This window comes from Sphaerodactylus townsendi, linkage group LG03 (assembly GCF_021028975.2).
Source record: "Sphaerodactylus townsendi isolate TG3544 linkage group LG03, MPM_Stown_v2.3, whole genome shotgun sequence".
Taxonomy (NCBI): domain Eukaryota; kingdom Metazoa; phylum Chordata; class Lepidosauria; order Squamata; family Sphaerodactylidae; genus Sphaerodactylus; species Sphaerodactylus townsendi.
This window is the reverse complement of record NC_059427.1, coordinates 17511569-17526501: the sequence shown is the minus strand read 5'-3', so window position 1 is coordinate 17526501 and position 14933 is coordinate 17511569. Positions and strand designations below refer to the sequence as shown.

At 45.9% G+C, this 14933-nt stretch overlaps 1 protein-coding gene across 1 annotated transcript; it reads left to right on the top strand.

Annotated features, from left to right (window-relative positions):
• Positions 1–9023: 9023 nt before the first annotated feature.
• On the top strand, positions 9024–9983 carry LOC125427724 (zinc finger protein 239-like). The gene has a single exon (XM_048487276.1). It carries the CDS (start codon positions 9024–9026, stop codon positions 9981–9983), a length of 960 nt encoding a protein of 319 aa, XP_048343233.1.
• The last annotated feature ends 4950 nt before the right edge of the window (positions 9984–14933 follow it).

Genomic DNA, 14933 nt, shown 5'->3' with positions numbered 1-14933 from the left:
CTATGTAGCGGAGATGGCATGATGTTAAATCTAGCCAGCATATAGGCTCTCCTGTGTATGGGATTTGTGAGCGCTGTAATATAATAGGCTGGGTATCCCTGCGTGAAAGGAATTGACATATTTGTTGGTGAACAAGATTTATTTGCCAAGCTCTGCAGTTGTTGATAGTCCATTGCTAACAGCCTCTCTTTAATGAGGTCAAAAGTTTCAGTAAAGGTTAGCATATTGAAGGAGTCAGACTGATAGATATTAGAATTCCTTTATCCTACCTTCTTCCTCCAAGGAACTTGACAGTTCCCTCACCCTCATTTTGTCCTTGTCAACAACCTTGAAAGGCATGTTAAACTGAAAGACTACCAGCCCTAGATCAGTCCTGTGAGTTTCATGGCCAAGTACATTATCTTCCCACTTCTTTCTATTAGTTTTCATCGCTTGCTGGGCAAGTGTAAATAATCTTCCTCATCACATAAACTAACTCAAGGGAAGCGAAGCTTTTCTTTAATGACAGCTACTTCTAGAGTTGCCAACTTTTAAACTGGTTGCTCTAATCTTCCCAGTATTATCATTTTAATCTACAAGCAATTATTAGTGATGTTAATTCATGCCATGTCATGTCATGAAAAGCTTCAGCTGCTCATTCCTACATATAAAGTCTCTGTTAAAGGGACAGGACAGTCTTTTCCCGGCCAGCTGACAACCTGATGAAAGAAAACCCACAAGCAAGTTATAAAGACAGTCACTCTCTCCCACTGCTGTTTCCCATGAACTGGCATTCAGAAATACACAGTTTTGAACATGGAGGTTCCATTTACCCATCATGGCTAATAGCCATTCATAGACCAATTTGTCTCTCACAATACTAGAACCAGGGGGCATACATTGAAAATGCTGGGGATAAGAATGAGGACTAATAAAAGGAAACACTTCTTCATGCAATGTGTGATTGGTGTTTGGAATATGCTGCCACAGGAGGTGGTGATGGCCACTAACCTGGATAGCTTTAAAAGGGGCTTGGGACAGATTTATGGAGGAGAAGTCGATTTATGGCTACCAATCTTGATCCTCTTTGATCTGAGATTGCAAATGCCTTAACAGTCCAGGTGCTCGGGAGCAACAGCCACAGAAGGCCATTGCTTTCACATCCTGCATGTGAGCTCCCAAAGGCACCTGGTGGGCCACTGCGAGTAGCAGAGAGCTGGACTAGATGGACTCTGGTCTGATCCAGCTGGTTTGTTCTTATGTTCTTATGTTCTTAAACAAATGGTCACCACTGTAGCAGGGAATATCATAAGATAACCACACGGCATAAAGAAGTACTTTGGTCTCTCCCAAATTTGCTGCCCTCAGTTCTACTGGATAATTGTAAAAAAATCGTTTTCTCCTTAATATGCATGACTTCTTTTTTTTTTTTGCCATAAACCTATGGTAACCCCTGGTGGGGTTTTCAAGGTAAGAGATGTTCAGAGGTTTGGTATTGACTGTCCACTCATCATGCCCATGGTATTCCTTGGAGGTCTCACATCCAAATACTAGTCAGGGCTGAGATGGAGAGTATGTGATTGGCTCAAGGTCTTCCAGCAAGTTTCCATGGCAGAAAGGGGATTCAAACCTGACTTTCCCAGATCCTAGTCCAAATTGGCCCCAATGACGAAGGCTAAGTTTTTTTCTCACTTCAGAGCAGGATTCCACCAGGAGCGAAGTAGTGCCTCGTTCACTGCAAGAAGTGAAAAGGCACTAATCCCTATGTCCACTGGCTGTGAACTCTACCATTTAATTACTCATTAAATAAAGTAATACTTCCTTTTATCTATCCTGAACCTGTTTCTCAATAACTTTACTGGATGCCCTGAGTTCTTGTATTATCTAGGCAGGCAGAACTCTCTCTATTCACCACAAGCAAAATAAATCTCTACTATGCCCAACCCCACCCCTCAATTGTCTTTCTCTATATGTCCATCTGTTGAAATCATTAGGGAGAACCATATTTTTTAAAAATGTTTTACAATATAGGAAGCAAGTTTTGGCAGTACAGGTAGCATTTAGGTGGTCCCCAAGTTCTTGCCAGGGTGACAGACAAAATGCTTCTCCAGGAACAAGTACAGTTAGACATTTTTGAAATAATGTCTCGAAACCAATTATGGCAAGAAAGACAAATCGAAATGATGAAGATATGGACTGAATTTACAGATTGGATGAGAGAAATTGGAGTCAAAGAAGAAAGATGGGAGAAGAGGCTACAAAGGATGAACTTGCTGCTGCCTACTTAAGACATGAAGAAAGAAAATCCCTAGGGGAGGAGGGAGGGGAAAGGTATAACTTTGGATAAAATGTAAAGTATGCAATATGTTTGTAAGAATCCGGTCCAAATATACCAATAATTTTTTTTTTAAAAAAAGACAAAATGCTCCTCCTATACTTTTCTGCAGCGAGAAGGACAGATATTAAACATCCTTTAAAAAGAACAATTCCCTCTGCACGGCGATCAGTCCATGAAAACAAAATACATTGCTACGGCAACTCAGAAGGGACAAATGCAGATCCGGTAACCGAGCATCTGCTTTGTTTACTCGAAGGTCTCAGGTTTCATTCTCGACAACTCCAGCTGAAGAAATATTAGGTGGTGATGGGGAAAACCCCTCTGCCTGAGACTTTGGCCAGCTGCTGCCAGAGACAATACCGACATTGGTCTGTCTCACTGCAAGGCGGCTTTCCCACCATCATTCTTTTAACGTTTTAAAAAGCTTCAGCGGGTGCAGCTCGTCTCTTCCCAGCATTAGAAGAATGTACCTGCCAAACTTCTTTCATCTCCACATGTATTAAAGCAGGAGTTCCCAACCTGGAGTGTCTGCACCCTCAGGGGGTGCAAGATGGAATTTCAGGGTGTGTGGCACAGGGTGGCTTGAGTCCCTTAGTGATGAGTCATGAGTCATCACTCAGATGGCTTCCAGTGTGCCTTGAGCAGCGGTAGTAGGTGGTTATGTTGTGAAGATAGTGGGTTATTTAATCAAAAGGAGAGAGAATAATAGAATTCACATATCCGTAAAGGAAGTAACTGATTGCTTTCAAAATCACTGTAACGCAACATCTGGCATAATCATTATATTCTGTTCCACTCATACGATTGTGAGAGTTCTTTAAGTATTTTGCCCCTGGGGGTCTCTCAGCTTGCCCACTACCTCTGGACACACTCACTGTACCTCCCTCCATCATTTGAATTCATTTGACCGATCCTGTGCTTATTTCCCCTTGTCCATCTAATCAAAAGCCTCTCTTGTTGGCACTGATTTCTCCTGCACTGAGGAGAAGTCATGAGGTAATGTTTGTCTAAGGTGACCAGATGGTCACCTTTGTCCAATAGTCAGAGACGGGGTAAAGTGGCTGCGTCTTGTGCCGGGAAGCGGAACTGCCTTCTGGGGCTTGCCGTTTCCCGCCCCGTCATGGGCGGAAGCGAGCAAGCCGCGATAACGTCAATACTCTTTGACGATGTCTTGGCGCTGCTTGCTTGCGAATGGCAAAGCCCCCCCCCCCCAATGGACAGAGGCGCCTTCAGCTCCAGGGCCACTCCCCCCGCGGACAATTTGTCCTTGTGCCCCAGAAGGCAGTGCTGCAGCCTCCCAAAAATCGGGACAATTGAAATAACCCGCGGGATGTGGGACAAATTGTTTGAAGGCGGGACTGTCCCGCCAAAAGCGGGACATCTGGTCAGCCTGTGTTTGCCCCAAGGTCACTCCAGTTTCCCACTGCCTAAGTCAAGAGTGACGTAAACTCCTTTGTGTGTGTTCATTTCTCCATATTCTGACCAACTACACAGTGCTGTTCACTTTTCCAGAAGTTACTCCCACATAAATGGTAGCAGTGGTTGAATGCGCTGTGACACAGTATTCATCACGAATCTTGTCACTCGAGCAGCACATTTGCAGAAGCCCACAAGCACGCGCGTGTGAATCATTATTATTAGAGAAAGCAAGAAAAAAATTGGATCGGCGTCTTTCACAAATGATGTCGTTCACAACCAAATCAACGATTTGAGCGAAGATAGTTTGAAGCAAGTCACCTCAGATGTTAGAGCTAGTCCTCTTAAAATCTCTGTTCAATTGGATGAGTCAGCATGTCTCCGGTCGTAGTGAACTCATAAGATTAGCGAGGTATGTCAGCGACGGGGCCGTGAAAGAAGATTTCCTGTTTTATAAAGATCTCAAAACAAGCACAACTGCAGCTGCAGTATGTGATGCAGCTGGTGAAAAGACTTCCTTGCCAAGCATGACCTATATTATTTTAAAAAGGAATGTGCATTCACTCTTTCTTACAAACTGGCGTAGGTAGGCTCACTATGACGTACTTATTTACAATGCTCTGGGCCAGGGGTGTCAAACTCGCGGCCCTCCAGATGTTCATGAACTACGATTCCCACCACCCCCTCCCAACATGAGCATTGGCTATACTGGCAAGGGCTGATGGGAATTGTAGTTCATGAACATCTGGAGATACTTCTCCCCTGTACCTTCAGACCCGTCCCATTTGCCTAACCCAGTCATTTCACACTTTTATATGCCACACTTCCTGTGGCACATGATGTGAGGTGTTACCATTTTAACATTCACAACGGCCCTTTGAGGTAGGATAAACTGGTCTGAAATTATGCTGTGAACTTCTAAGGGGTGGGGGTTACAACCAGGCCTGTCTGGTTTCTGTCCAGCACTGTGATCGTGATACCACCTCCGCTTTCTAGGATTCTTGGCTAGTCTTGAGAGCTGGTTGCTTAAAACTGGCTCTGCCCTTATAACAGAAGCCTGACATGCAGCAGTTCTAACAGGTGAAGCCTGTTCCTGGCATGGAGATCACAGGATTGGGGAAAGCACCACTTCTTGATATTTGCATTTAAAGCAAAGGGGGCAGTACAAGTTTTCAAAGGCGACAGCCTCAGCTATGGAATATTCCTACACCCGTACATGGGTACTTCCTCTAGCACCGTGAAGAATGTGCTGTTGATTTGCAACTGACTCACAGCAACCCGATCCACAGGGCATCCCAGGTAGGAGATGAACAGATGTGGTTTGCCACTGCCTTCCTCTGAATAGCAACCATAGTCTTCCTCTGCATAGCATCCAACTGCTGACTGTGCCCAGCCCTGCTTAGCTCCTGAGTTCACGTGAGTCGAAGCTAAGTTGGACTTTACAGGCCACTCTAGCACCCTACGTTATAATTTTCCATGCATTCTACTTTTTAGGTTTGTTTTCTGCATGCTGCCACATATCTGGACTTTTGCTTTTACAAACGCGATTGCAGAGATCTCCCCTCCTGTTAGGCTTTTGACTTTTTATTTTCAGATATAGCATTTGTATTTTGTGTTCTTTTCACATACACACACAGGTTCTCCAAAAAACCCTATAAGATTAACTGAGATAGAGGGATTTCCCCAATCCTGTGCAGTGAAGATCACGGCAAAGCAAAGGTTTAGGATTGCCAGTTAGTGAGGGGTGGCTGGGTGATCTAATCTGGTCCCCTTAACCCAGTGATAGTGAACCTTTTTGAGACCGAGTACCCAAATTACAACCCAAAACCCACTTATTTATCGCAAAGTGCCAACACGGCAATTTAACCTGACTACTGAGGTTTTACTTTAGAAAAAACAGTTGGCTCCGAGGTGCATGTTACTCGGGAGTAAGCTTGGTGAAGTAATCATGCAACACTTCGAATGGGTGAATTGCGACCCTGGCAGGGTTTACTCAGAAGCAAGCCCCATTGCCAGCAACTAAGCTTACTCCCAGGTAAAGGATCATGCCCAGGCCAGCCTAGGTGTGGGTGTGGGTGTGATTTTCTGCCCCTCCCCCATGATGAACTCTGTGCACGCGTGCCCACAGAGAGGGCTCTGAGTGCCACCTCTGGCACCCATGCCATAGGTTCGCCATCACTGCCTTAACCGAAGTGTAGCCTGCAAAAATCAGGAGGTGGAATTTTCAATGAGGTGGAACTGAACATTATCAACCTCTATGCAGATCAGCCTGCAGTTAAAGGGAAAGCTACAGCAATCTGCTTAAAAGACAACCAAGAGGCACTTGAACATTCGTCCTTCAGTAGCCTAACCTTAACACCCATTTCTTGTTTGCTTCCCTTTAAGAGACAGCTGCAAAACAAATTAAGCGAACACTGAAGGCTTTTCAAGGTGATCTGCCCCGTCTCTATCATTGTAACTGCACCTATCAAAGGATGCCTATATAATTGATTTTTCCCTCAAGTTGGTTCTCTTTCTTGAGAGTCTGAGTGAAAATAGATACTGTAGTTAAAAAGAAGTGGTTATGTCTGAAGAAGCTTAACGATTAGAGTGGTGAGTGGGGGCTTTTGAGGGGGTTTGAAGGCAAATTTTAAGGAAGAGATTTGGGTTTTTCTGGTTTTAACTGACAATGTTTTCAGCTATTATTGTAAGCCACCTTGTTCCATGAGGAAAGGTGGAGTATAAATATTTCCATACATAATAATTACGCAGTTTATGTGGAAGCTTTCAGAGCCCCGAGGAGACTTTTAATGTTATATGTATTGAATTTTATTATACTTGATTAATTATCCTTTCTGTGCAATGTTTTTAAAAACAGCAAACTTACTGCATATCTTCTTAACTCTTATAGATGCTTTTAAGGATGTTCTAGTAAAGCTCTCTTTTTATCGTGGTTTTTACACAACTCAAATACAACAGGCTGAGGCAGCTATTTATCCCATTTTGGGGAGAACTTCACATTGTGAAACCCACAGTGGATTCAGACTGTTATATTTCCCTCAACCCAGGTTCTACAAAAATCGCTACACTGGTGATCTTTTTGAGGAAACCAAAGGAGCCACAGCAACCTGGATTGTTTGCAGTTGCTTCCTAGAGGGGTGAAATCTCCGGTGTGAAAGCCAACAAACTGGGTTGATTAACAACGTGTTAACACAGGTTATTAGTGTGCTGTGCAGAAACCCCCTATGCCTAAGATCACTTACTGGGTCTCTAAAGATCTTTTCTGCCTTGGTTATTTGTTTTACTTATATGTGTCATTTAGGGAGTTCTACTGATATAGCTGTAAAAGACAAGACAGTAATTCTTTGAGTCAAGTCTGTACAAGAGAAACACACATTGTCTTGCAAAGATATCCTCTCTAAAGATATTCTCTATATGAGCAATGATATATGCACAGAAGACAACTTTAAAATTTCCACACATAAGTGCCATCTTTTTTCTCTTTGCAGATTTATTTAAGGGGTAAGATCACCTTGATTTCTTCTGCTCTTTCTCTTCTTTTTGGAGATTTCCAACAACTTGTGTTGTGGCTCTAGGAGCATATATTATTATCAGGTAATTTTGTATGTGTTGGCCTTTGGGTAGTTTATTACATTGGATGCGGCTGATACCTAGTGAGTTCCTGAGCATGTCAAAATAAGGGGCTTAGAAGGAGGGAAGGTGGTGGCAACTCTAAATATTTGTGTTCAGGAACTGTGCTTTATAAGAAAGAGGCACATCCAGAGGTGGGATCCAGCAGGTTCTCACCAGTTCCCGAGAGTGGGTTACTAATTATTTGTGTGTGCCGAGAGTGGGTTACTAATTGGGCCTGCTTTTCCGTTAGAAATTCCATTAGGTCCAAAAATCATAAAGTCCTGTTGTTTGCTATATGGCTGGTTAGCGAAGGTAGAAAACGGGATAATTCTCCCCGTCGGGCTGTTTTAAAAACGTGTTTTAGAAATATGGTCAAGTTCCTTGTTTAAGGAAAGTATCCTTCTTTTGATTTCTAGAAACAAAATTAAGTATTTGAAAGTATTAAGTATTTGACAGGCAGTCAATTAGAGGAGAAGTAGTTGTTTCTGTTGGCAGTAGACGATAGGACCGTGGTGGCGAACCTTTGGCACTCCAGATGTTATAGACTACAATTCCCATCAGCCCCTGCCAGCTAGGCCAATTTGCCATGCTGGCAGGGGCTGATGGGAATTGTAGTCCATAACATCTGGAGTGCCAAAGGTTCGCCACCACTGCGATAGGACTTCCTATAATGAGTTTAAATTATGGACAGAAAGATACCAGCTGGAAATTAGGAACTTTTTTTTACAGTAAGAGGTTTTTACAGTAACAGAGAAATTATTAATGCCCGGCCCCGGAATGCCCGGCCACGCCCCCGTTGTACCCTGCCCAGCCCCATTGGCACTACACCACTGTTTGAACCCCACCACCATGAGAACCTGTTACTAAAATTTTTGGATCCCACCACTGGGCACATCACACAGGAATGTTTGTGTTCTCTTTATCCTCTTTTGAAGCAAGAACTGCTTAACCCCTTCCCTTCCCTTCATGTGAGAATCTTGGGAAAAGGAACCTGAGTGACTTGTGTACACCTGGCGACCAGAGTGAAGAGACTTAACTCTAGGTCAGAACTGCATTAATTTCTTCAAGAACGGCTCTACCAATTACCCACATAATTATTCTGCTTTATGAGGAATTTTGTAGCTTGCTTCGAGACTGTTGTCAAGTATGTGTTTTCATCTTTTCAAGGTTTATTCATGAAGGACAAAGTCATTCTGTACATGCTTAGGAACACTCTGATCATGGTTCGAAGTTACTGGGGATCCGAAATCTGCAATCTTACTGTTAAGCCTTGATCTTTGGGGGTGGATAGAAATTCAAGAGATGAAAGTCCCCCATGATTTGGTTACCAGTTAAAGTCACAGGAGCCCAGCCAGTGGTGGGATTCAGCAGGTAAAAGACAAGACAGTAATTCTTTGAGTCAAGTCTGTACAAGATAAACACACACTGATATCCTCTTGCAAAGGATGAGGTGAAGTGAACCGCTTCAGCCGAACCGGTTGTTAAAATGGTGCTTGTAAACAACCAGTTGTTAAATTATTGGAATCCCACCACCGGAACCAGTTGTTAAATTATTTGAACCTAGACAAAAAAAAACACTGACCCTCCTACCCTGCGGCATTGTCCATATTGACCTTTTTTTTTTGCTTCACCTCTGCTTGTGAGGTGCAAATTAATTCTCCTTCTTTCCCAGGCAGCGATGGCTCCTAGAGTCAGTGACGCAAGAGAAGACAGCAGCTGCAATTCCAAGACCCGACCAAAGGATCCCGCCCTAGTCCAGAAGAGCTACCAATGCCCGGTGTGCGGAAAAAGCTTCCAGCGGAGCCCCAACCTTCTCACTCACCAAAGAATCCACACCGGCGAGAGGCCGTACCAGTGCCCACAGTGTGGGAGATGCTTCAGTCAGCAGTCAAGCCTCACTATCCACCGTAGGATCCACACTGGGGAGCTGCCCTATCCCTGCCCGCAGTGTGGGAAACGCTTCCGCCAGAGCTCCAACCTCCTGAAACATAAACAGCTGCACGCAGGCATGAGGCCTCACCTGTGTTCGGAATGCGGGAAGCGTTTTGCTCAGCGCTCCAACCTCCTCACCCACCAGCGAGTCCACACGGGAGAGATGCCTTTCCTTTGTTCCGAATGCGGGGAAACGTTCAGGCAGCACAGGAGCCTCATTCTCCACCAGAGGGTCCACAAGGAAGATGGATCTTGGGGCTACGATTGCCCCGAGTGTGGGAAAACCTTCTCTCAGAGTTCAGACCTGGTGAAGCACCTGAGAGTCCACACAGGGGAGATGCCGTACAGCTGCCTGTACTGCGGGAGGAAGTTCCGCTACGTTTCCAACCTGAACAGGCACAGAAGGACCCACACTGGGGAGAAGCCCCACGCTTGCCGCCAGTGCGGAGAACGCTTCAGCCACTTATCCAGCCGGAATATGCACGAGAAGGTCCACACGGGTGAGAAGCCTTATGGTTGCGCAGAATGTGGGAAAAGATTCATCTCCAGCTCCAAGCTCCTAAGGCACCTGAAGATCCACTCCAGGGAGATGTCCTATATCTGCAGCGAGTGTGGAAAAAACTTCCTTTGCCACCCGAACCTCAAACAGCACCAACGAGTCCACAGGCCCCGCAACTCCCGCTTAAAAGGAAAGCCAAGTCGATGACCCAACCGGTGTGCTGGGCTCCATCCTCTCTGCCAGGTAATTCATTGTTCATTTCCAGGGGTCTGCAACCTGCAGCTCTCCAGATGCTCATGGACTACAATTCCCATCAGCCCCTGCCAGCATGCTGGCAGGGGCTGATGGGATTTGTAGTCCATGAACATCTGGAGAGCCGCAGGTTGCAGACCGCTGACTGAGGGCTTAAATGGGGCCCAGTGCATAGATCAGTGGTGGCGAACCTTTGGCACTCCAGATGTTAAGGACTACAATTCCCATCAGCCCCTGCCAGCATGACAAATTGGCCATGTTGGCAGGGGCTGATGGGAACTGTAGTCCATAACATCTGGAGTGCCAAAGGTTCGCCACCACGGGCATAGATGGTTGGAGGGTCCTGGCAAAATTCTGTTGAAAGGACTACCTCTCTGCCTGCAGTTGGGAAGCAAATACTGGCTGATGCTCTTTGGAGAGGGAGAAACTAGGGGTCCTTCTGCTAGTAGCAATAGCTGCCCACTTGCTCTCTGGTTACTCTCACCCTGGTTAGTGGCCCTCGGCAGTTAGTTCTGGCAGCGAGAACAATGATCTGGAGCAGGCACTATTGCTAGCCCACTGTCTGACAGAGAAGGACCCCCTCTGGTGGTGATGGTTAGACCATTACAGGGGGCCACCCAGTACTAGCAGTACTGCTCTTAGGGTTGTGAGAGAGGGAAGGCCTAACTGTGACTTCTAATGTAGCATAGGGGTCTGATCTTCTCAAGGTCGTTGGGCCTTGGCAACTGCCCCGTGTTGTCGATCCCTTCATGAATCTTTCAGGCCACCTTTACCTTAATATGACTCTGGGGTGGGCGTGATTTGTACCAGAGAAATGGTGCAAGTGAACAGTTTGATTCCCCCCCCCTTCCTAGTGGCAATACAGTTGTCATCTTTCAGTAGGAAAATGCATGGAGATCTTGGGTACTGGCCTGGGTAGGGGGAGAGACCTTATCAGGGTACAATGCCATATAGAGTCTGCCCTCCAAAGCTGCCATTTTCTCCAGGAGAACGGATCTCTGTACTCTGGAGAGCAATTGTAATACTGGGAGATCCCCAGGTTCCTCCTGGAGGTTGGCAACACAAAGCAGCAAACTCGGGATCCCTGTTTGACAGTAGTTTTATAGTATTAGATCCAACAGCAATTCTCCCGCTGTGCTCTTGAGTTGTGGTCCGTCATACTGGATATCCAGTGGTGGTTTGTGAAAAGATGTGGTGAGTCCCATTGGCTTAGATGGGACAGACACATCATGGGAAATGCGGCTATTAACTGTGGGGGGTTAAGTGGCCCTCCCCTCTCTCACACACTGAATAATGCACTTTCAATCCATTTTCAATGCACTTTGCAATTGGATTTTGACAAAACCCACTTGGAAATTATTGCTAAAGTAGATTGAAAGTGCATTAATGTGTGTGAAAGCATCCATTAGTTTCTTCCTCTCCCCCAGCCTCCCACATTTGATATTGGCTTTGGACACAAAAGATTATCTACTGTTATGTTGTCCTTTTGTTTCTAGGTGCGCCTGGCTGCAGCTGAAAGCAAAATGCTTCCCTTGATGAGCGTCTGGTCTGATCCAGGAAGGTTTTCTCTTCTCCTGGTCACAGATTCTCCAAAGAAGAGTCCTAAGAAATTGCATATGTACCTGTAAGATATTGTGGACTTGGTTGCTTTGAGAAATCCTTTTCTCCAAGTTTTCAATGTGTTTAATATCTCAAATGGCCTCATGACTCCATGGAGCAACTAGTGATGTGGGAAGACTTCTGGAGCTACTAAGCACTGAATCAGAGCTCCTGCACATACTGTGACTCGGAATGATCAGACGCAAAAAAAGAATTATGAGCTTCTGGTACAAGAGGCTCATCTGCTCCTCCTGTTTGAAATTAGTTGATAAGGTTGAGTTGCTGTTGGGTGAACACAGCCATAACATTCTAAATCTTAGATGCTTTGGAAGCAAGCCAGATTAACATCTGTGGCAGATACTTCTGGCCAGTGATTTAAGACTGGAAGTACGCTTATTCTCCACACCCTGCGTAAGGGTGAACAGTGAGGATTATGTTATGATGCAGTTATTGGTTGAAGTTACACAAGTATGTGTTTCTGCAGAAATAGAAGGCATTGGATCCAAGTGGTTGTGCATTGAAGAACGAGGGACAGTTTCTCAACTGGTGTCCATGGGTGCTCAGGAATACATATCTGTATTCCTGCTGAAGGAAATGGCCACATAATAGTGAGAACTATAACTTCTGTACAAAATGCAAAAGTGGCTGAAAGAGAATGGAAAGCTATTAAGTGTAATGCATGTGTGACTGGCTAAAACTGCTCCCAAGCAAACTTGGAGAAAAACAAAAATTCATATGTGAGCTGTGAAAAGTGGCCAGGAGTGTGGAAGTCCTGAAGGCCTATAGAAGATTGTATATGCTGGAAGAGGGGGGGGGGGGGGGAAGAGAAGGTAAGATGTAGAGGTTTGGCATGAATAACTTCTCCGTTAGTTGCTACAGCAATACAAATTGGGTTTCTGAAAGTAAGTTCTGCCTATTTCAAACAGCCCACAGATCTTTAATTTAATTTTTTTTGGTGGACAGTAGTTTGAAGGGGTCTTATTCTTGTGCTTGAAATGTTCTGTGCCTTGTGCTTAAAAGAGGACTTCTGTGGATGGCTATTTGTGTGTGTGCATATGTTTCCTCTATAATAAATGTCAGATCACTCACTTCTCTTTAGTACAGCTGCTGGGTGCATTAAAACGAGAAGACCATTACAGGCACATAGATGGGTCAAATTCAGTAAAGTGGGAGGAATGGATTAGTTGCCAAGAGCATTTGAATTTCCTGGCAGTAACAAGAAGAGTACCCAGTCAGAGCTTTTCTATCAGCCCTTTCTCTGAGGGACCCAGGAGAATATAGATGGTCCTCCCTACCCAACTTTATCCTGACAATCTGATGGAGTTCGGGTTAAAGTGGAGAGAGTGTGACTCTCCCAAGGTCACGCAGGGTCCAGTGTGGTGTAGCACTTAAAAGTGGTGGACTCTAATCTGGTGAACTGGGTTTGATTGCCCATTCCTCCACATCAAGAAGAAGGAGGAGGAGGAGGAGTAGTTTGGATTTATATCCCCCCTTTCTTTCCTGTAGGAGACTCAAAGGGGCTGGCAATCTCCTTGCCCTTCCACCCTCACAACAAACACCCTGTGAGGTGGGTGGGGCTGAGAGAGCTCCGAAAAGCTGTGACTAGCCCAAGGTCACCCAGCTGGCGTGTGTGGGAGTGCACAGGCTAATCTGAATTCCTCAGATAAGCCTCCACAGTTTAGGCGGCAGAGCGGGGAATCAAACCCGGTTCCTCCAGATTAGATACACGAGCTCTTAACCTCCTACGCCACTGCTGCTCCTACGCCACTGCTGCTGAAGCCTGCTGGGTGACCTTGGGCTAGTCACAGTTCCCTCAGAATTCTCTAAGCCCTGCCTTTCTCACAAGGTGTCTGTTGCAGGGAGGGGAAGGGAGAGTGATTGAAAGCTGCTTTGCTTTCTTCTGGGGAGGCTGTTTTTAAGAGCTCTATGGTTCCCTCACACTGCTGATCCTGGATTTTTTTAGAACTAGTGGGCCTAATATCCAAACCCTTCTAGTTCATCTTTCAAAATTAAGGCCCCCAGGTGGGGGGTGGGCGGGCGATGTCCCGGGTGGAGCAGTGGTGGAGGCATGGCTGGGCCATTGAAGGGGCATGGTGGGCGTTCCAGGGTGGGGGCAGGCAACGCCGCAGCAGGGGTGCAGGGCGCATGCTGCCCCAGGCTCAGTTTCCCCTCGCCCCACCCCTGCCCCAGTATCAGGGGAGGGGGGCAATTAGCCATGGTGGCAGGGGCTGATGGGAATGGTAGTCCCTGAACATCTGGAGAGCCACAGGTTGCAGACCCCTGCCCTAGGGCCAGGGGTGTCAAACTCACAGCCGTCCAGATGTTCATGAACTACAATTCCCATCAGTCCCTCCCAATATGAGCATTGGCTATACTGGCAAGGGCTGATGGGAATTGTAGTTCATTAACATCTGGACGGCTGTGAGTTTGACACCTGTGCCCTAGGCAGTCTTGCATAGCTAGTGCCTCCCTGGTCAAAAGCTATAAGACAGGATTCTTTCTTGTGGTCTCTGTACAGGATTTCTCTCCCTCCACCCCTTCCCATTGTTCTGATCTTCCTACCTCAAGAGAGAACTGTCTAGCCATTTGGCTGTCCACAACATTCTAGGAAGTGTACAGGAGTGATATTGTAAAAAGGGGTGAGATAGCAAACCCTCTGCCCCTCCAACCATTTGCATAACAGACAGTTTGGTGGATGGGTGGATTATTTCTGGTGCCTGTACTCTCCGCTATCTACAGATTTGGTGAAGAGCTCCTGTGAAATGCACAGTGTAACTCAATGGTTGAATTATTGGGGTGGATGTTAGAATAGAGGGGTATTTCCCAATGGAGCTTTCAAGCCAGAGGAGAGAGAGCGAGACGCACACTTGCTTCTCATCAGCCCTCCCTACCATCTGACTGCATCTGTTGCAAGCTTTTTGTGTAGGTTTCTGGTATGATCAGCACCTTGGCCTTTAAGATGCCATCATGGCTTCCCCTGTTTCATTACTTTAGTTCAGTGGTGGCGAACCTTTGGCACTCCAGATGTTATGGACTACAATTCCCATCAGCCCCTTCCAGCATGGCCAATTGGCCATGCTGGAAGGGGCTGATGGGAATTGTAGTCCATAACATCTGGAGTGCCAAAGGTTCGCCACCACGGCTCTAGTTCATAGGTGTCAAACTCGTGGCCCTCCAGATGTTATGGACTACAGTTCCCATCATCCCCTGCCAGCAGGCAGTGGATGATGGGAACTGTAGTCCATAACATCTGGGGGCGCGAGTTTGACACCTGTGCTCTAGTTTACCATATACCCTGCCATATAG

Excerpts from the sequence above, each read along its gene's own strand:
- LOC125427724 (XM_048487276.1), top strand. The coding sequence starts at position 9,024 with ATGGCTCCTAGAGTCAGTGACGCAAGAGAAGACAGCAGCTGCAATTCC.